We start from the raw sequence: 22,837 nt of genomic DNA on the forward strand, positions 1-22,837 counted from the left end.
CGAACAGGGGCTGCACCTAGGTATTGGGCCTGCCCTCTGCCACCAGGGAGCAGGCCTAAGCCAGCAGGTCGTTATCTCCCAAGGGGTCCCAGACTGTGAGAGGGCACAGGCCGGGCTGAGGGACACCCCCTCCCCCCCGAGTGCACAAATTTTTGTGCACCGGGCCTCTAGTGTAATTATATCAGATAATGGGGAAATCACTTTAAAATTCTCACTAACATACCTACTTTCCGTTACTATTTACGTCAAGCTTTTTTACAGAAACCAGGACAAATGAATAATATTATTTTGGATAATATTTAAATTACTTTACAAATTAAAGAGTTTACACTTACTGTGCTACCATTGAATATACTAGGAGAAGTACTGAAAAGTCTAAACTCATGGCATTCATCTTCAGATGTGAAATAAAGCAATGGAAAATAATTTTGAGAATGATATTTTCTTTTCACAATGCTTTTGAACTCATCTGTTGAATCACTTTTTGCTTCTCTAAATAAGTAATACTAAATCAAATGAAACTTTTACAAAATAGTAAGTTATTTAAATTCTTACCTCTAATGTCCCAGTCAATATGGGTGATATAACTCGTAGCGCCTTTGCATATTCCCACTCGTTTACTGCTCATTACATTGTATATATCCACAAAGCTGTCATGGGATGCTACTGCGAGATATTTTCCAGAACCTGTTATAGAAACATGGTTGCCTGTCATTTTCTACTTTTAGAAATGTTTTTTACATTGTACAACTAAAGTTGTATTAATATTTTCTGGGAGAAACTCAGTTGTTTTGTAAGTTATAACAAGCTATGTGTGTCAAATGATAGAAGGTGACATATTTTAAAAATATATTCTAATTAACAATAAGTAAGTTTTGTAGTGTAGTAAAGTAGTTAAGTGTAAAGCAAATGTCAAAAATTATATACAATATAATTTTGGTACACTAAGCATTTAAACAAACAAAAAACACAACCTTATAAATTTAAGAAAAAAATAGAAGTAAACCAACATAGATACATTTTGCCTTAACATTAGTAATTCCTACATTACAGTAGGTTTTCTTATTAATAGTATGTAGAAATTGATGAGAGAAAAATATAATTTCAAAAGCATTAAGATTAAAGTGAAGATAGTCCCTCCAATCCTTTTATGTTGCAAATGAAGAAATTGAAACTCAGAGTAGTGCCTGGGCCCAAGTCACACAGAGAATTTAGTGACTGGATTGTCATTAAATGTATTTTGCCACGGATCTTATACAGGGCTTTTACCTCTCACCATACTGCCTCTTCCAGTAAAAGGAAAAAAAAAAAAAAAAAGTAAAATTCTTAGAAAAAATAACAGTTAATAGCCCTGGCCAGTGTGGCTCAATTGGTTGAGCATGGTCCCATGCACCAAGAGGTAACTGGCTCAATTCCCGGTCAGGCACACGCTGGAGTTGTGGGCTCAATCCCCGAAAAGGGGCATGCAGGAGGCAGTCAATCGACTTTTCTCTCTCCCCCTATCCCTTACTCTCTCTCTAAAAAATTAATAAAAGCATATGTTAAAATAACAGCTAATAAAAATCATGCATTGATTTATTTACACATTGCCAGACCCAAGTTAAATAATCAAATGTGATTTCAATAGAATCTTACCTGGAGAGAATCGGATATCTGAAATAATATCTTTTCTGTGGTGAAAAGATACAAGATCCTCAAGAGTATCTGCATTTGCCATTAAGAAACTTCCATCACAGAGACCTACAGCTAAAGCTTTACCATCAGGAGAAAAACAGCAGCATCGTCCACCTAAAAGAGGAAGACAGTACACATCAGGTGACTTTCTTTTATTAAAAAAAGTATGTATTTAAAGAGCCTTTAATTTCAAAGAGGATCCCTATTCTTATTGCCACCTCAAATCAATATTAAAAAGGAATCAAGAGATCCAGGTAATAAAGTCTTCTATGGAAATCAATGGTATGGAATTCTAAGCAATAATTAATACAAACCATTCCCTCTTCTGAAAGTAACAAAATCAAGTACTGAGACTCAGCTTAAAAGAAATTAAGTTGCTGAACAAGAGTGAGAGTTTTCAACTAATATAAAAAGCCAATGACATATGTGAAAAATTTTTGGGGGGGTGGTTGGTTACCTTTGTAGTTTCTACCCAACAAATCAGAAATTAAAGATATAAAGTCTTCTTTATAAAAATGCTTTCAAATTTAAAAAAATCTGAAAATAGTCAATTATTAGTTTCAGCTGGGAATATCTATCTATATATGCTTCAAAACCACACATGAAGAAATAATAATGTTAGTATTATTTTATTTTTTTGAAAATAAGGGTTAGTGCTGCAGTGGCAGCCACATAAAAATGAGCTTTCCTAACAATAGGGGATGCAGCAGGCACATTAAAATTCCTAAGACTTGGTACCTTGTGAAAAATTTGGAAAGGGAGGGATTGGGTACAGCTGTTATAGAATGAAAAATTACAGAATGAATTAGGATCAAGTAGTTATTTTATTACAAGCATATAATGCAGAAATCTAGGCCATGGTTTTTGAGATTTAAGAGTCAAGAGATGATGACGTGGAGCAGGGTGGCAGCAAAAGAGGTGATGAGAAATGGCAGGATTTGGATATTTTGAAGATAGAGCTGGCAAGACTTGGACGATGGACTAAGAGAAAAAGACAAAAGTCAAGGAAGACTATATTTTTTGTTTGAATGGTGATTCCATTTACTGAGATGGGGAAAAATTAGGAAAGGCAGAAATTTTGGTTTTCTGCCCACTAAGTTAAGGATGCCTATGAACAACTCAAGCGAAGACATGACAGAGCCAGTTCTTCTCTGGAGCTCCAGGGAGAAGAGGCTGAGAGACAAATATGGGACGCAGTATCATACAGATAGCAGCTACAGCCAAGAAACTGGATAACAACTTATTAATTTATTAGAGGCCCGGTGCATGAAATTTGTGCACTTGGGGAGGGGGAGGGGTGTCCCTCAGCCCAGCCTGTACCCTCTCGCAGTCCAGTCTCCAGTCCGGGAGCCCTTGGGGGGATATCTGACTGACAGCTTAGGCTGCGCTCACCAGCTGTGAGCCCGGCTCAGGGCTTCTGGCTGACCACCAGGGGGCAGCTCCTGTGTTGAGCGTCTGCCCCCCTGGTGGTCAGTATGTGTCATAGCAACCAGTCATTCCGCTGTTCAGCTGATTTGCATATTAGCCTTTTTTTATATTGGATTGCCACTCAGCTCCAAATCCACCCTTTTCCTGGTATGTGATACTGGAGCTGCACCTTGTAGACATTTTCCTTTTGCCAGCTGCCTTGATTTTAGCCAGTAGGAGGTGCTGAAGGGCCCCTATAAGGCAAAAGCAGAAGGAAGGACTTTTCTGGGCACTTATGGGGGAGTTTCTCTGACACCACAGCAGATCAGCCCTCTGGCAAGTTTCTTTTCCCAGGGCAGGTTGTAGTTCCTGTGACACCCACACCCTCTCCAAAAAGATCTGAATCTGAGCCTGGGGAAAGAGGGAAAGGGTCCATCCTCTGACTTCATTCCTTGTTCTTGTCCACTCGCCCTGTGGGTGGTCGCTGCTTTCTGCAGTTGCTACTTCTATATCCCTCAAGAATCCTTTTTTCCAAGCCCTTTTATTAGTTAACACTTCATATTAAATTTTCCCTGTTCAAATTACTGGGGTATCAGTCAAGAAATTGTTTCTTGTTTCTTGACTGATATAGAATGGGTACTGACGTGGTCATAGGAGACAGACCATTAAAGAGAGGACTTCTGGAATTGATTTGGTCATGTCTTTGGGCTTGAGCACAGTGCTAAGTCTTTGCCAATGAGAAATGGGATGCTTAGTAATACAAGGTATGCACTGGCATAACAATTAGTTAAGTTATATCCTGCGGTTGATTATGATATGTACCTACTGAAATAAGTGCCTTACGAGTCCAAAAGGCTATTGTCCTTGACCATTACAAAAATAATGATGACTACAAAGACTGAGTGCATGGACATTGACAGAAAGAAGTAGTAAGCTCAGGTCCCAAAATTCTCAGCACGAGTTATGGTCTGAATAAAGAGAGAGCTTCCAGGCAAATCTTTAAAAAAATCTCTGATAGGGCTGATATTGCTGAAAATTAAACACAAAATTTAATTGCGTTGGTTTAAAATTTACAACTTAAAATCAAAGCCTCACCAAGTTTCTTTTTTTTTTTAAAATATATTTTATTGAATTTTTTACAGAGAGGAAGGGAAAGGATAGAGAGTTAGAAGCATCGATGAGAGAGAAACATCGATCAGCTGCCTCCTGCACCCCCCCCACCAGGGATGTGCCCGAAACCAAGGTACATGCCCTTGACCGGGACCGAACCCGGGACCCTTCAGTCCGCAGGCCGACGCTCTCTCCGCTGAGCCAAACCGGTGACGGCATCTCACCAAGTTTCTTATGTGAAAGTTAGGGCATTGATTGGGAAGAAAGGGAATGTTGAAACTTGGAATGCAATCATCGGGTTGAATCTTGAGAGTCATTCCGACCCTCACTGGCCAGTGCAGAGACTGCTTGCTCTCCTGCCTACGAGAGCAGTGACTTTCTTAGGCAGAAGCCTTGGCAAGGAGACGCTTAGTCTCTGAAGAACCATCACAGCCACTCATTCCTCTGCTGTCACTAGTCCCCCAGCTTGGATCTCAGCCAGCATGCTCTAGGGCAGAGGTTGGAAAATCTTTTGATGAAGGACCAGATACCAAATATTTTCACTTTTGTGGGTCATATAGTCTCTGTCACAACTACTCCACTCTGTATTGTAGCGCAAAAGTAGACTTAGATAATACATAAAGGAATGGGCATGACTTCGCTCCAGTAACATTTATTTACAAAATCATGGGCTGGGTTTCATCCATGGGCTAACACCTGATATAGAGGAAGGACTCCCAAAAGCTTAGGGAGATAAGAATGTTAAAATAGATTTTTCATATGCAACCTGCACACCCAACCATGACCTACACCCTCCAAAATGTCTAGAAAATAGCCCCTCATGAAGGCACTGAGAAATACATTAAGTGAGGGCAGCATCTGCATCCTGGATGAGCTCTGTGACTGTCCTCCTGTGTGGGTCAGAAATGGGAGGTGTCCCCATTGATATGGGCTCCCTGTTTCAACCAGCATAACCTGAAGAAGCAGAGGCAAGAAGCACCACAACCACCAAATACCGCGTGTGTTCTTTTTAGCAAAAAGGCAGCAGGGATGTAGTGATAATCAGAATGTGTTGGCATGTGTGGATTTCTGTTGGTGGCTAATTTATCATGATGTCTCCAGAAATGAAACCGATGAGTAGACTATTAGATTAGTGATTGATCTATATAACAGAAGAAACGCCATACTGGGTGACTAAAAATCCTGACTTAAATCACCACTTAAATACCACAACGGAGAGTCACAGATTCTCAACCGCTTTTCAGACCTGAGCCAATTTATACTCAGAGCCCCTTGGTTAAAGGGGAGGCCAGGCCCATTAAGGAAGAACTCCGCAGCATTGCCACAGTATATAAAGTAAACTTTCTTCCAAGCATCCGTGGCCACTTAATAGGATGACTGTGACTGAGAAAAAAAATACCCAAACTTTCAGGAATTACCAGAGACAAGCTCTGAACTGACATTAATTCTTGAGTCTACAAAGTGCTGTGTTGTTCACCAGCAGGAGTGGGGCCTATGGTGAGCATGTGGTAGGTGAGGATTTAGTCCAGTTGTGAATCAGGGCACTCAGGTGGTCTGTGGACCTCACCCAATTCCTGAATTTGAATAGATATACTGGGCAATCGGTAGGATCCTCTACACTGACTCTGTGCGCCATGGGGTGAGGTCATTATGACAGAAAGAACTAAGTGAAAACCCTGGAAATTCCTCTTTCTACCAAGACAATAAACCAGAATCAAAACTGCAAGCCTGACAATGCAAACATCAGTGACACCACCTCCAACCGGCAACAGCAGGAGTGAGAATACCTGTCATGTCATCAAGACTTGCCTGCTTGGTCTGGGCTCAAATCAGGTGGATTTTAAGGTTACAACTATGGATAATACGTTTATTCAGTAGTGACTCTAATTGAAGTTACTCTTCCAGATGCATTCTTCTGGATCTTTCCTAGAGCACATTAGCACAGCCCCTAGCGTTTTGCATGCAGCCATTGCCCTGGTTAGTGCTTTTTTCTCCATATCAACTTGTAAGGACAACCACAAGCGGTTTGCTTTTACCTGGCTTGTATCTGTGTACACCTTCAAAGCCTTGCCTCAGGGCTATTTCAACTCTCCTGTTCTTTGCCATAATATAGTCCACAGAGATCCTGATCGTCTTGAGATTCCACAAAACATCTCAATGGTCCACTACATTGATGACATTATGTTGAATGGATCTGGGGAGCAGGAAGCAACAAGTACTTTAGATGCCTTAATAAGACATAAGCAAATCAAGAGCATGGCAGATAATCCCACAAAAATTCAGGGACCTGCCAACTCAGTGAAGTTTCCGAGGACCCAATGATCTGGACTATGTCAAGATGTTCTTTCCAAAGTGAAAGTCAAGTGGCTGTGCCCCACATCACCTACCACAAACAAAAGGAGCAAAATGCTTGGTAGGCCTTTTTGGTAGCAACATCAAACACATCTGAATGAACTGCTTCTACCCATCTATCAAGTCACCTATAAGGGGGGCCAGGCAAGCTGATTTCCCACTGGGCCTGATGACCCAGGGCTCCAATGATGCTCAACGTGTCTGTGGTAAACAGGGGTGCTGCACGGAGCCTCTGGAAGGCCACCAAAGGAGAATCACACTGCAGAGCTCTCAGATTTGAGAGAAAGTCCATGCCCTCCTTACAGATAAGTATTTTCCTTTTGAGAAGTTGCTTCCGGTCTGCTACTAGAACTTGTTAGAGAGTAAACGCCTAACTATGGGATACAGGTGCCTGTGTGTCCAGAGCCTTCCTATCCTGACCTGAAAGTTTTGTGACCAACCTAACCACAACTGGGTGTGCACAGCAGCAATCCATCAGGTGGGAATGGAGTATGAAAGACCAGGCTTGGACAGGCCTGGAAGTTACAAGTAATTTGCATGAACAGGTGCATCAGAATCCTTCAACAATAATTCTCACTGCAATGCCTCCTCTCTCTCTCTCTGTCTATACCTCTGGCCTCATAGGTATTCCTTCTCATCAGTTGGCTGAGGAAGAAACAAAACTTAGCCAGGTTTATAGATGCTTCTACACAGTATGTCCGTACCCATCTGAAAGCATTGCAACCCCACACAGGGGTGACCCTGAAGGATGCTCTGCCCAGACAACAGCCTTTGGCCTGGGTACTTTTTCTCTAAGCAGTGATCCTGCCATTCAGCCCTGGCCTGTACCCTCCAGCAAGCTTTCCTTCCCCAGTGAACACGCGCACTGTCCCACTGAGGCCTGCAGCCGCCAGACCATGTTCTGATGGCAGCCACACCTCTTCCAATCTAGGTCTGAATCTCCATCCCTCTCCCCAGCTAACTAGGGCTAGTGTCTGCCTCCTATTGTGGCGCTTTTATGGCTTTTTCAGTAGGTAACCACATTTTACTAATTAACTGTTTTTTTTTTAATTAAATTTTCCCAGTACAAATGACTAGCATGGTCTCTGTGTTATGACTGAAGAATGACTGATAAGATACCTGAAGTGGAGTGTACACATGAGAAAAGGAAGGCCAGGGAGAGAACCCCAGAAGCAGTTCTGCATGTAGAGAGCGGGAAGAAGAGGCAGGACCATCAGAGGAAACAACGAAAGAAGGCAGTCAGGTAGAAGGGGGAACCTGAGCCAAGTGAGGAACGCATTTCAGAAGAGAAGGAATAATCAATTACGTCAAAATCTAGCTTTAGGTGATTAAGATGAGGACTGAGAGCTGACCAGGAGATTGGCAGCAGGCTCAATGGACCGACAGAGATAAAAGCCTAACTGCAGTGGTTTGTGACGGGAGTACTGGCTACTGTGCTCTGAGGAGCTCTGCCACGATGGAGAGCGGAGGTGCGGCCAAGCATCACATATGCACATTTTAGTCAACGCTATTCAGCTGGCTGGGGGCAGAATAGAGCAGGTGGGAAGTTGAGTTTAAGTAAAGATTAATGTAACAAGAACCCTTAAAAACTAAAACAAAAACTCCCCAGGGACCAAAAATAAAAAGGGGACAGGAAACTAAAGCGATAAAGTCACATATTCCCGAGGGCAGAAGAGACTAGTCTTGCCTCAGCGCCTCCTGAATAAAACTGGGATTTTTGAGGAGCTATATACTCATTGTATTCATATAATACTGGTTTCCAAGTTTGATGTTAATTTTAAGTTCCAAAACACCAGCAGTGAAAATGTAATACCATTATTTCCAAATTTAAAAATATTCTGATATCTGAATCATTAGCATCTTGACACATCTGGAGTTATATACTAATTAAGTTTTTAAAATTCAACATGAGTTATATAAAGTACGCTTCTTTAGTTTCTTTCTTCTCTCACGTTTTATAGAGAAAAGTCAACTAAGCAAAGTTTCGGCTGAGAATAATTCTTACTCTACTCCAAAGACTTCGTGAAGTGGAACATTGATTTCCTAGGGCTGCCATACAAAACTACCACAAACTGGGGGGGAGGGGAGGCTTAGGACAACACAAGTCTATTCTCTCGAAGTTCTGGAGGCTAGAACACCCCAGTCAAGGTGCTGGCAGGGCCACGCCCCCCTCGGAAAGCTCTAGGAAAGACCCTTTCTTGCCTCTTCCTTGCTTCTGGAGGTTGCCTACAATCACTGCTGCCCTTGGCTTAGAGATGCCTCACACCTCCATTTCTGCCTGTCACTGCATGGCATTCTCCTTGTGTTTCTGTGTCCCTGTGTCTTCACGTAGCCCTCTTACAAGGACACAGTCACTGGATTTAGAGCCCATGCTGCTCCAGTGTCACCTCATCTTTCCCTGACTACATCTGCAAAGACTCTATTTCCACATAAGGTCACATTCACAGGCACTGGGGGTGGGGACTCCCACATATCTTTTGGGGGAACACAATTCAACCCATATGAGACATAATAACAATGAATTAGAATTTGCTTCCATAAATCACAAATCTAAAGACAAAGAGGATTGGAAATGCTTTCTTTGAAACAAATATAGCTTGCTATCAACAAAAGAACTACATACTGTAGTTCCCATGGGAAAAAAAAAGTTATTAAAAAAATGTCTTCAAAGCTATCACAGAAGAGATCATGTTATATGAAGATGAAAGAGAAAATTTAGAACTGGGTTAACTCGATTACTTATGTTTACAAATTCTGTATTTAAATATACTATTTAGTTTCACTGATTTTTACTTTCATAACTTTTCTTTTGATTTATAAATAACTTAAGAAATAAAATACAAATATTTAATTACATAATTTGTGTGTGTGTGTCAAAAAATATCCTCCAAATACCTGTATTGTCATTTTGCTCCAGAAATACAATCCCATCTCAAGGGAAGAACAGACTTAAAGAAATACAATCCCATCTCAAGGGAAGAATAGACTTTAAAAAATGTGCCTGGCAGAAAAGAAAGACATAGATGTGTCTACCCTGGCCTGGGTGCTAGAGGAGTTGAAAAATCATACTTGAGAATTCACAAACAGGGGTGGTTTGTGTAGATCATAGATTTGAAGGTATAATATTGACATGATCTAAGCAATCCCAGTCAAAGAAATTAATTGTTAGTAGTTCTGGATGGTAGCACCCCAGGCACATGGCAGAAGAAAATGCAAAATCTCCAGAAGAACACACCTTCAATTCAGACCTCAGAGGATTCCCACTGGTAAAGAAAGCAACCAAACATGAACTTAAAATCCAAATTTTCAAGCACACAAGAAAATGGACTGCCAGGATGGAGTCAGCAGGAAAATAATCTCAAAACAGCAGAAAGAAAAACACAGCGTGGTCAGATCTGCAAGGCTGTCAAATAATTAGATTTTTAAAAAATATATGTTTTTATTGACTTCAGAAAGAGGAAAGGAGAGGGAGAGAGAATCATTGATAGGCTGCCTCCTGCATGCCACCTAGTGGGGATCGAGCCCGAAACCTGGGCATGTGTCCTGACCTAGAATTGAACAGTGATCTCCAGGTTCATGGGTTGATGACACTCAAGCACTGAACAACACTGGCTGGGCAAATAACTACATTTTAGATTTTTTATCTGATTAGATAAGATTAAAGGCATTAAGGAGGAAATATAAAATATAAGTAAGGAATAATATAAAAAATCTAAGGCAAATATGAAAACACACAGAAGTCCTAAAAATGAGAATTATCAAAATTAAATACAGAATGGGTAGGTAAAACAGACGGTGCTATAAAAAAATGTCAGAGCTAAAATAAATATCTTAAGAAAATTTCCAAAACACTACACAGAGAGACAGAAAGAAAATACAAAATTAGCCAAGACATAAAATAATAGTGTAGAAGTAAAAAATAAAAAGTCTATTAAAAACTCAGGTTTGATTATAATTAACAGCTGAAGCCAGGGGATAAAAATTTCTAACAGGAACTTTCCAATACACCATTATTCATATACATATAAAAGGCTAGCAAATATTCAGAAAGTATTAACAGACATCAAGAATATGGACATTATTCATGCTGCATATTCAAACTTCTGGTTATTCTATAACTAGTTACTATAAAATTGAATTATTTTTTTGGCAAAATTCTCATAAGATGGTCTACATTAACTATAATGACTTTTAAAATAAAATGTTAAGCCTCAGGACCATAAGTCTATATATTCATTTACAAAAGAAAATTGCATTTGCTTACTAAATGTTTGAAAGCAATAACTGTGTTTTATAATATTTAAACCACTATAACTTCAGTAATTTTGTTATAATTAACTCAACCAGTATAAAACCATACATATCCCTTTGCAGTTATAAAAATCCACCTGACTTCCTCTTGAATCAATGATGACATTTTTAAAAAGTGGTTATAGAAGAATATGTAAAAACAAAAATACAGAATCATGACTCTCCTCTGCAATCCTATATAATAAAAGCATAGTATGCAAATTGTCCCCTCGACTGGGAGTTCGTCCAGGAGTTCCAGCAGGGGGTGGGGCTGGCTGGGGGAAGGGAGGGAGTCCCGGGCCAGCAGCTGGCAGCCTCTAGGGACCCTACCAGTGCACAAATTTCATGCACTGGGCCTCTAGTCTAATATAAAGATCCAGTCCTAAAAGGAGCCAGTACTTCTGGCAGACAATTCTTCAGGACTTATACAAGACATAAATCCAGAGTTAGGAAGCATGCCAAATCCTAAACAGAATACATTAAAATAAAATGCATACATTCATGATTTTATTAAATTACAGAACTATACAACAAAGTAAAAGAGATAGTAGAAACCAGAGGGATTATAACTCTCAACTAAGAACTCCAGAAGCAGTTAAATTAACATTTAAGAATGAAAGTAAAAAATCAAAACATGTTCAGACTGTAGAGTACTAAGGGCAGGGTGGTGGCAACAGTCCATCCTGAGTGGCAATGCATTGCCTACTGAGAATTTAAAACAACAATAATAAAACTGAATAAAAAGAGCTGGCTTTTTAAGAATTGTGATGTCAGTTATAAAATACTTCAGCTGCCAGAATGGACCACTCCCACCAGTCTGTTCTTACTATGCCACTGATTTGGACAAAGAAAGCTGAAGGAATTTCCAACAAATCTTTATTGAAGAACTCTAAGACTGTATTTTAGGAAGAAAGAAACTGATACAAGGAAAAAGTCTGAGAAACAAGAAGAAAAGGTGAACAAAGAAATGTATAAGCATAGATAACCTAAGTAAACTCTGACTGCATAAAACAATAATATCCAATTGAAGTGGATTAAAAAACCCAGAAATCCTAAAAAATAAAAAGTAAAACTACCATATAATCCAGCAATTCTACTCCTGAGTATTTACCTGAAGAAAGCAAAAACACTAACTCAAAAATATGTATGTACTCCTCTATTCACTGCAGCATTATTTACAATAGTCAAGATATGAAAACCACCAAAGGGTCCACTGATGGGTGAATGGATAAAGAAAATGTCTCTCTCTCTCTCTCTCTCTCTCTCTCTCTCTCTCTCTCTCTCTTTCTCTCTCTCTCTCTCTCTCACACACACACACACACACACACACACACAATGAGCTATTATTTAGCCATCACAAAGAGTGAAATCTTGCCATTTACAACAACATGGATGAACCTTGAAGGCATTGTGCTACTAATACTAAAGTAAGTGAGACAGAGAAATCCAAATACCAAGATCTCTCTTACATGTGAAATCTAAAACAAACAACAAACCCAAAGCTCATAGATACAGAGAACTTGGGGGTGGGCAAAATGGGTGAAGGAAGTGAAAAGGTACAAACTTCCAGTTATAAAATAAGCCATGGGGGTGTAATGTACAGCATGGTGACTACAGTTAATAACATTGTATTCCATATTTGAAAATTACTGAGATAACAGACCTTAACGATCTCAGCACAATAAACAAATTTTTGTAACTCTGTATGGTGATGTATATGTTAACTAGATTTATTGTGATCATTTTACATTACATACAAATACCAAATCACTGTATATCCAAAACTAACGTAATGTTATATGTCAATTATACTTCATTCAAAAAAAGAAAGAAAATCTGATGGGTGTTAAAACCAAGTATGGTCCAAATTTGACTAATCAGGACTTCCTAGGGCCCTGTGAAGAAAAGAATATTTGGTAACACGGTTTTTCTTGTGTACACAGAAGTGTGACTGTGGTTTTGGAATCCGTTTTAACTTTTCACATTTATAATTCAGTGGTACAGAACCACTGAAATGTTTGGTAATTCTCTCTAATTCTTGCCAACAAACAAACCACCAAAGAATGAAAAGGCTGCACATCAATAACTGTAAAAAAAGGAAGTACAGTGGCTGGAGTTCAAGTGTTCTGGAGATTGTGATTAGCTTCAGATTTTGTTAAGGATACATGTTAAATATTTAACAGTAACCCTAGAAGAAGAGGACAGACTCTGTAACTTTTAAGTTAGTAGAAGGAAGTAAAAGTAAATTCAATGACTGAATTACAAATTCATGTTACATGTTACATAACTTCAGCAGGCCCTTAGTACAGCTAGACAGATCCTGCCCTTCATCTACTGATTCTATCACATTGCTCACAATTTCTAACTTTTTCAACCAGTGTTCCGCCTATAATTATCCTCATACTATAAAATAACATTCCCTACCACTTTACTAAAAAATCTGAAGTGCTCTGTAGATCCTCATCGGCCCTCAGCTGATAGAAACACCATTGCTCCATCAACTGAACCCTCTGCCTCTCTACCCCCTGATAGGCCAGCCTCATTTACCTCCTACAAATGTGCTCAGTTCTGTTTCACCCTAAAATATCCTCCCATCAACTCTGCTACTCTTTTTTTAAATATATTTTTTATTGTTGATAGTATTACAGATATGTCCCATTTCCCCCCTCTGCTATAGCTTTTTAAGTTAAGGCGTTCTTTCTTAGTTTTTAATTCTGAATTACACATACTCCACAGTCATAAAGGGTAGAAAGCTTAGCTTCTGTTTCTTCCTATATTCTTTCTCCCAACACAAACCAGCTGAAAACTGGCTCAGGATAGGCATGAGCACAGGAGGTCCCATAAAGCAAAGACTGGGTATAATTAATTTTGTTTATATAGCATCATGATCAAGTGGACATAGAATGGATATTCAGTCTTTTATAATATACTGACCATTGCTTTCTTACATTTGTGAGGGCTATAAAAAATTGTGACAACTTACTCTATGTTCAAGTCTGAGAGCCTCTTACCCTTTTTCAGTTTCCGGACAGCCAGCATACAGTGACTAGGAGAGAGATCCCATATTCTCAAGGTTTTGTCATCACTTACAGTAGCACAGATGGGCAGATAAGGGTGTGTGGCCAAACCCCACACTTCTCCTTCCATGTGTCCCTATATAGAAAACAGAGTTAAGATAAATTTAACCTAAACCTATGTGGATTTAGAAAACAACTAAAGACAACTTCTGATAATATGTGATAATGATAGAACAATGAATAATGAGTAAGTCTACTAAAACTTTTCTCTTTATCTTCGGAATACACTATAAAACACCTTGTAACAACTTTATCTCCACAATTACAAGACAATCAAGCTACTGTGAAAAGTAGCTTAAAATCCTAAAACATTCACTGGAGGAAGAAAGTAGAAATTGGCTTCCCTCGAATGTTAAAAGGCCACACAGGGGGAACAGCTTGCATGACAGAGTAAGGAGTTCCACAGACCTCTTCACCAGTAAATGTGGTGAAAATAATAATAAAAATACACCACACATTTCAAGTCTCTGGATATGGTTCCAAGGAAAAGCAACAAGTGAAGCAACATTTACTCAGGAAATTGAAATGAACAGTGAGCGTCTGCAGTATTGGAGCTGAGACCCATCCTCTTCTCCCTCTTCCTAACTCACTGATGTGGAAGCTCCACAAGACGAGGAAACCAAGGACACTCCCCCTCCTATTCACCAGTTATTAGTTAGAGGGTATCTTCCCAGAAGGGGCAGGTGCCAGCATTTCTCACCCTGCCCCCAGTATCTGCTACTGATGCAGGTGCTGCTCAGAGGTAGCTCTCCCCCCTTCTGCCCACCCTCACTCTGAAATGTTGCCCTACCCCGTCTGCAGTGCCCCTGAGCATACTGAGACCTCAGTGTCAACCAGTAAGACCTGAAGGTACTGCTCTCCCCCCACCCCACCCCCCCACACACACCAAGCACTCAGCTTCTAAAGGAAAGAGCACTCCATTGTCCTCGCCCTCAACTCCAGAGCCTTGGATAGAGGTTTTGACTGGGGTGAGAAGAAAGCCATAAAAGAGCCTTTAATCTCTTCTCAAAGGACCTGATGTTATTTACTGCTAATGTGGAAAAGTTCTGGCCTAGAGGTGGTCTCAAAAACTATGGAGGCAGCAGGTGGTGATGAAATGTAACTGACAGACTCCAGGGACATACAGACTAAACCGAAAGTCAGCTAGCTTATCCAAGAGAAGCAGCAAAAACTCAGGGATAGCTGAGAGGAGACTGCTTAAAAAGTAAAAAAATAAACAAACAAAAATCCCACGCTAACCTAGGGAACTGTTCCTTTTAAGAAGCCTGAATTTAATTGGTTTAGTCTGTGGGGCAATTTATGTTCCAGGGAAATGTTGAAGACAATAGAGCCTTAACGGCTGGTGGTGTTCAGGGAAAGAGGCCTCCAGAGGAAAGAACACTCCCCCAATCATTGTATGACGTCAGTATTACCCTAATACCAATACCAGATAGACACTACAAGAGAACTACAGGCCAATATCCCGTATGAACTACTGGCAAACTAATTTCATTATAGAATGATACACCACAACCAAATGGAATTCATACCAGGAATGCAACGTTGGTTTAAAATCTGAAAACCAATGAACGTAATACATCATTTTCAATAAAATAAAAAATCAAAACCATATGATAATTTCGATAGAGAAAAAGCATTTGGCAAATACTTTGGAGAAAAACATGAGACAAACTTGGAAGAAAAGAATAATTCCTCAATTTGACAAAGGGCATCTCCGAAAAATCCATAGGTAACACTGGAGTTAATGGTGTGAGATTGGAGGCGTCCTCCCTAAAATTAGGAACACAACAAGGATGTCTGCTCTCACTACTTCTATTCAACATTTGCAGAGTCCGGTCACTAATTAGGCAAGAAAAAGAAATAGGCATCCAAATTAAAAAGGGGGAAGTAAAACGATCTCTATTTGCAGATAACACAATCTTGTGTACAGAAAATCCTAAAAAAATCCACTAAAAAACTAATAGAACTAATAAATAAGTCACTTTAATAAAATAAATATGGGACTTGTACACTGAAAATTATAAAACACTGTTGAAAAAGTTAAAGATCTAAGTAAATGGAGAAATCCCATGTTCATGGATTACAGTACTTGATATTAACAGGCACACTTCCCACACTGATCCAAAGAATTCTGCAGCTACTAATATTGCTGTCCATACTTTTTGGTATATACATACGAATACTCCTATTGTATACATACATTGCTACACTTTTAATTACTACAGTTTTATATTTACTTCTAGCATGAAGAGTTTCTCAAAAATTTCTTGACCACTTTAAAATGTTTTTTAAAGTCTCAGAGTCTGTAAAAAAATTTCATTAGGATTTAGATTATGATCATACTGAATTTGTAATTTACTCAGTTCTTTTATGTCTTTAGTAAAATTGTATACTTTTCTTAATACAGGCCTTGCATATTTTTACCGGTATTTTTTCCTGATTATCTGTATAGTTTTCTTTATGAGTACCCTTTTTGTTTCATATTTTCTAACTGGTTATTGCTAATATATAGAAATACTATATTGATTTTTATGTGTTGATTTTGCACATAAGTTCTTAATAAGTTCTACTAAATGTTCAGTTTATTCTCTTGAATAGTCAATGTATAGAGTTATAATTTCTGCAAATATTGACAGCATTGTTTCTAACATACTTTTTTTTATTTTGTTTTGTTTTACTAAACTTGCTAAAACCCAACACAGAGTTGAACAATAATGGCAAGAACTGGTATCCTTATCTTGTTCCTAATGCATAAGAGTATATTTGAAACCTTAAACTCTATAATAAATATAAAAATATTAGGGTGTCATTTTATAATTATGAAATTACGTGTGGGTGTGTGTTTTAGTAGTTCCATCTATGGATTCATCTGTAGAAGTGTACTTATGTTATTATTTTCCAAGAAATCATAAACATGTTAAACACCATGACGCCATCATCTCTTTACTTCAATGGAATATGATGTGACTAAAATTAAAGTATAAGACATGAAAGTTTGACAGTTAATTTAATATAAAATATGTTATTTGCTTATAAATTCTCCTTGGTACATCAGGATAGTATATTAACATTGAAGTATGTGCAATATTCTCACCTATGTGTTCTCTTTGGTATCTTAACAGGAGTCAAGTGAGAGTTAGAGAAAAAAAAAGTCTGTATTAAGAAAGAACATAATTATTTTTACGTGTAAAAGGCAAGCCCAAAATTGGTGTTACTATATAGAGTTGCATGAGGGCAATTTTTCATTAGGGTAAATCAGCGATTTTCAATCGGTGTGCAGCAAGGATTTTTTTTTTTAGAACATGCAATACCTGACCTCTTTTCCCTTGGATTGTCAAATTAAAAAAATGACAATAGCCAACACAACAATAGTTATCCTGTGTAAATGAAACAAAATTATACTTATTTTTTTGTCAGATTGGCAAAAAATATATTTCTTGGTGTGCCACAGAATTTTAGTAATTAATTTATGTGTGCCATGAGATGAAAAAGGTTGAAAATCGCTGGGGTAGAGCCTACCTCACTTAGTGTATTTTACGCTGTCAATTTATTTCCCTCCCTACTTTTCAAAAAAACATAATACATATTGAAAATGTACATGTGAAAAATTAGTACAGCATTCCCTGCTGTTTCATTTTACATTTCTACCACACACATTTTTATATTTCTGGATTTTTAAAAATGTTATTAATTTCAGAGAGAGGAAGGGAGAGAGATAGATACATCAATGATGGGAGAAAATAATCAATCAGCTGACTCCTGCACGCCCCCTACTGGGGATGGAGCGCGCAACCTGGGCATGTGCTCTGATGGGGAATTGAACTTGACCTCCTGGTGCCTGGGTTGTTGCTCAACCACTGAGCCAAACCACCAGGCATATATTTCTAGATTTTTTGTTTTATTATTGACATACAGGGTGGGGCAAAAGTAGGCTTATAGTTGTGAATACACAAAAGTTTATTCTTGTATTATTATTTATTATGAAATTTTCCATACAAACTACGGTAAACCTACTTCAGCCCCACCCTTCATTTTCACTGATGTTTTCAGCAGTACATTTTTAGCATACATTCATTTTTAAGTTTTCTAAGTTAGAAACTTGAGAAAGAATGAAGTGAACTGAAGTTTCACAGAAAAACAATGGCGATAGGTTCAACAAATATACCTCAAAGAAATAAAATTAAACATGAAATAAATGCACTGGGTTAAATTAACTAAACTATTTTTTCTTTCCATTGGTTTGTTTTACAATAACAAATTACTTAAAATATTGGCTATTATCCCCATGATATCATGCACATTTATTTACTGAAGCTATGCATTTAACTATAATTAAATGTAAATTTTTCGATATATAGTAACATTAACAAATATTTCTCTAATTAATTTAACATCATTTTCACCACTATCAATTTAGGCTCTTAGGTATTGTATCAACTGTATATTAAGGGATAAAAAGCATATTAACATTTGGGAAATTACCTGAACCAGAAGTGTTATTGGGCCACTTTTATCCACTTCTAGTATTTCACCATTCTTTGTGCCAACTAAAATATGACCATGTCCTAACGATATGGCACGTATAGATGGGTTATCTTCCAAGAGAAGACCTGAAATGTTAAATGTAAATGTTCCTCTAGGTATCAATTAGAATAGTACAAGGCTATATACTGTATTGCCAATGATGCTATTCTGACAATGAAAATCACATTACAAGGTTGCTTTCTCCTATATTTTAAGTATTCTAATAAATGCAGTGCATTTTCCCCATTCAATTTACTAATCTCAAATGCAAGTACCACCTATATACTACAAATGTATGATTCTATATAATCCCAGATCCCCTACTATCATTCTGATAACTGTTTCTTTTCCCTTTATATCTGTACCTCCGTATCCACCTTCTGACCCTCTAAGAGCATGTATAATATTCTGGTTAGTAATTTTAATTCAACTCAATTTCAGATGAATCCACTTGTGTCTACTGTGTCCTAAGGCAGGCTTCAGAAATACCTGGGTAAACATGATAGAGCCAGCTCCTGCCCTCATGGGGCATATAATGGGAAAAGCAGACCCTGTCTGTATGAGAAGCATATCGGAAAAGGAGCATACAGTAAGGGAATCAAACCTTTTTTGGAAGGAGAATGGGAGGGAAAGGTATCATCCTAGAAGACATAATGTTTGAGATTTGAAAAATGAATATTCGGCCATGTAACTGGAGGGAGCAAAAGGGAGAAGAAAGGGCAAAGTCAAAGTCCAGTAGCTGCCACCCCCCCTCCACAGGGGATACGTTCCAAGACCCCCAGTGGATGTCTGAAATTGCAGATAGTAGCAAACCCTATGTTTCTTCCTATACATACATACTTATGATAAAGTTTAATTTATAAATTAGGCATAGTAAGAGATTAGCAACAATAGCCAATAATAAAATAGAACAATTATAACTATCCACTATAATAAAAGCTAAGTAATGTGGTCTCTCTCTAAATATCGTATTATACTGTACTCACCCTTCTTCTTGTGATGATGTGAGATGATAAAATCGCGCGTATCAATGAGTAATTTTTGCCTTTTTACTTAAAGGAAGCACTTTTATGGCTTCTTTTTGGCATGCCTGAGTTGCCCCATTACTACTTTTGTGCTTTGGGGCCATTATTAAGTAAAATAAAGGTTCCTTGAACACAAAGACTGATTCTACAACAGTGGATCTAACAGCCGAGGTGGTTAAGTGACTCAAGGGTGGAGAGCATATACAGCATGGCGACTCTGGACAGAGGGAAGATCCATATCCCAGGCAGCACTGAGCAGAAGAGCACGAGATGTCATCACGCTACTCAGAACAGCACCAATCTAACACCTACGAATTGTTCATTTCTGAAATTTCCCATTTAATATTTTGAGACCAATGTTCACCACAGGTAACTGCAGCTGTCAGACTATGGCTAAGGGGGGACGACTGCACTAGCATATAGAAAGGCCTGGAGGTCAGAGAGTGTGACACGGTGGCTGAATGTGCTGAGAGAAAGGGTGAAGCAGAGGAGGACCTGCAAGGCTGGACAGGCAGGGTCACTAAAACACCGAGAGGAAACCAAACAAACTCCTGATTGGTGGTAAATGTGATGTTCAGGTGGCAATTTTCTTTGGAAAATTAAAAATGTTAAAATTAACACTAATAATCTTGTTTTTGGTTAACGTTTTACCACGTATGTCACAGATAACAGTTTGAAAAGGACAACAGTGATTCTAGCATTCAGTTAAGTGGCTTCTCCCATTTAGCTCTGATGCCTGTCTAGTAACAAAGGAACAATTTATTGCATGTGCTCTACCTCAGTGACCACAGGTGTTAATGAGCCATTACTCTTTTTTTCCTACAAAGTAAATTAAATCTCAAATCACCTTTAGATCCTGGGGCCAAAGCAGCTCTTTTTATAGCATAGGTCTTGAGACATCTCTCAAAGGAGTCATCCCAAAGAGCAACTACACCATCTTTTCCTCCAGTAACAAATCCCTACAAAAGTAAAGGTGTCAAGTTAATAAAAATCCAAATATTTCAAAACAATAAGCCTCTTTGTTTTGAAAAATTCTAGAGGAAAGAACATTTATAGGTAAAAGTTACTGGTTGTAATAAATGGAAATTAGTATAAGAATCCACTGCATGTTTTTAAACTTCAATATGGAGCCTGCAAAAATTTTTACAGTGACACGATACATGCAACTTTTAGGACAGGACTTTAAAAGCACAGTCTGTAAGCTGGAACCATAAGGTAGCACTACTACTTTCAGCAGGTCACATCTATTCTCCTGGAGGCTTCATAATCCTATCCTTTAAAAAGAAAGGTTAGTACCAGGAGCTACCTTATAGGGCATGGTGATAATATATAACGCACTTAAACAATTTTTGATCCATAGTAAGTGATTAATACATATTAACTTAGACTTTTTTTTAAAATATATTTTATTGATTTTTTTACAGAGAGGAAGAGAGAGAGATAGAGAGTTAGAAACATCGATGAGAGAGAAACATTGATCAGCTGCCTCCTGCACATCTCCCACTGGGGATGTGCCCGCAACCCAGGTACATGCCCTTGACCGGAATCGAACCTGGGACCCTTCAGTTCGCAGGCCGACGCTCTATCCACTGAGCCAAACCGGTTTCGGCAACTTAGACTTTTTTTTTAAAAAGCAGACCTATTTCACTCTGGGTTCAGGCATTTGAAAGAGGAATAAAACAAGGTCAGGTAGACTCGCTCACAGATTATTACTGAGTGGCTCAACTAAGCTGAATGCCACTGTCCCTTTACCTGTTAAAATGCTCTACACTGCAGGATCAAATTCTGTTGAACTTAAGATATCTTTAGATGACTTACCTTTTCCAATGCATGCATACTGAACACGGGCCCATCATGTGCTTTAACTGTTTTTACAAGAAAGATGTCTCTCCAGATGCACACATCTCCCGTGGACGTTCCAGAAAAAGCCATCTCTTCCGTCCATCCATACACCGCACACATCATTGTTTCATTCTTCCCCAGGGTGCCTATGTAGCCTTTTCTGCCAACCAATCCTCCCCCTGGGTCACAAAAATATGATGAAAGTACCACTTTCAAATATATAACATAAGACAGTAAAATTCCTTCTGTTGTTGTTTACATAGAAAGACATGTAACAAAAAGAAGAGTTAAAAAGAAAAAGATGTTTTCTCAATGAGTGACTTGAGCAACACCTTGTCTGGCTGAGGCAGACATACTTAGTTGGGGTTGCCTTCCGGCCATAGCATTTTTTTTTTTTTAGCCCTCACCCGAGGATATATTTGATTTTGAGAGAGAGGAAGGGAAGGATGGATGGAGAGAGAGAGAGAGAAACATCGATGTGAGAGAACATCCATCAGTTGTTTCCCATATGCACCTCGACTGAGGATCAAACCCACACCACAACCTTGGACATAAATCTCCGATTGAAAGGATAAACTACTGTTCGGAGGTGTTTTAGTACATAGATAAGAAGAGAGGTTGATTAATAACAGGAGGGGAGAGTTGAAAGGTTTTTGTTGAGTTACTTATTTAAGAGGGAGAAGTAACACTGCCTTAAATGCAGAAAGGAAAGACAGTAGAGGAAAAACGGATGATGTGGGAGAGAAAGGGAAGAAGAGCTTGGACTGATGTCCTTGAGTAAGTGAGAGGAGAAGGAATCTAGTGCCCATGGGAGGGCTGGCCTTCACTAGAGCGTAGACCAGGGGTGGGCAAACTTTTTGACTCGAGGGCCACAATGGGTTCTTAAACTGGACCGGAGGGCCGGAACAAAAGCATGGATGGAGTGTTTGTGTGAACTAATATAAATTCAAAGTAAACATCATTACATAAAACGGTACGGTCTTTTTTTTTTTTTTAGTTTTATTCATTTCAAACGGGCCGGATCTGGCCCGCGGGCCGTAGTTTGCCCACGGCTGGCGTAGACCAAGCCTCTAGAGCAGGGTGGCAAACTCTGGGCTCCGGGCCACATCCTGCCACCACCTGCTTTTGTAGGGTTCCCACTGGAGCAGCTTTGCACCGAGAGCTGCAGAGGCCACGCCTGTTTCCTTCTCTGCTCTCTGACTTTTGGCTGCCAGATAGCAGCTCCCAGGGCTTGAGCTGGTCACCATCTACAGGACTTTGCTAATGGCAACTGCTGGGCCCCTAACAGTGGAATCACAGTCTAGGAGCTGCCTTGCCGCTGGCCAGCTGCCCACATTGAGAAGGCAGGCCTCTCCGGGAGGATCTATGTGTCACTGAGACAGAGGGAGGCTGACATGGTCCCCACCCCAACCTGCCAGTCCCCTTCACCATTGCAGGCTGATCTTGGAGACAATGTCTCCAGTTAAAGGCCACTGGGTGCAAACTGATAAGGCAAGGGCAGGAGTTCTCTCTCTTGTTCTATAAATACCAATGCAA

The 22,837-nt window shown here is 39.1% G+C and overlaps 1 protein-coding gene across 1 annotated transcript in view; it reads right to left on the bottom strand.

The window, feature by feature from the left end:
- The window catches only part of EML5 (echinoderm microtubule associated protein like 5), a 98,004-nt gene that overhangs the window by 34,358 nt on the left and 40,809 nt on the right, over positions 1 to 22,837 (bottom strand). The window contains exons 18-23 of the mRNA XM_023752517.1: positions 21,278 to 21,480; positions 20,307 to 20,418; positions 18,393 to 18,520; positions 13,845 to 13,986; positions 1,636 to 1,788; positions 556 to 687 (exon numbers count right to left, since the gene is read on the bottom strand). Of these exons, the coding sequence (XP_023608285.1) occupies positions 556 to 687; positions 1,636 to 1,788; positions 13,845 to 13,986; positions 18,393 to 18,520; positions 20,307 to 20,418; positions 21,278 to 21,480 (870 nt within the window). The remainder of the gene's footprint in view (positions 1 to 555; positions 688 to 1,635; positions 1,789 to 13,844; positions 13,987 to 18,392; positions 18,521 to 20,306; positions 20,419 to 21,277; positions 21,481 to 22,837) is intronic.

This window comes from Myotis lucifugus, unplaced genomic scaffold, assembly GCF_000147115.1.
Source record: "Myotis lucifugus unplaced genomic scaffold, Myoluc2.0 scaffold_34, whole genome shotgun sequence".
Classification (NCBI taxonomy): domain Eukaryota; kingdom Metazoa; phylum Chordata; class Mammalia; order Chiroptera; family Vespertilionidae; genus Myotis; species Myotis lucifugus.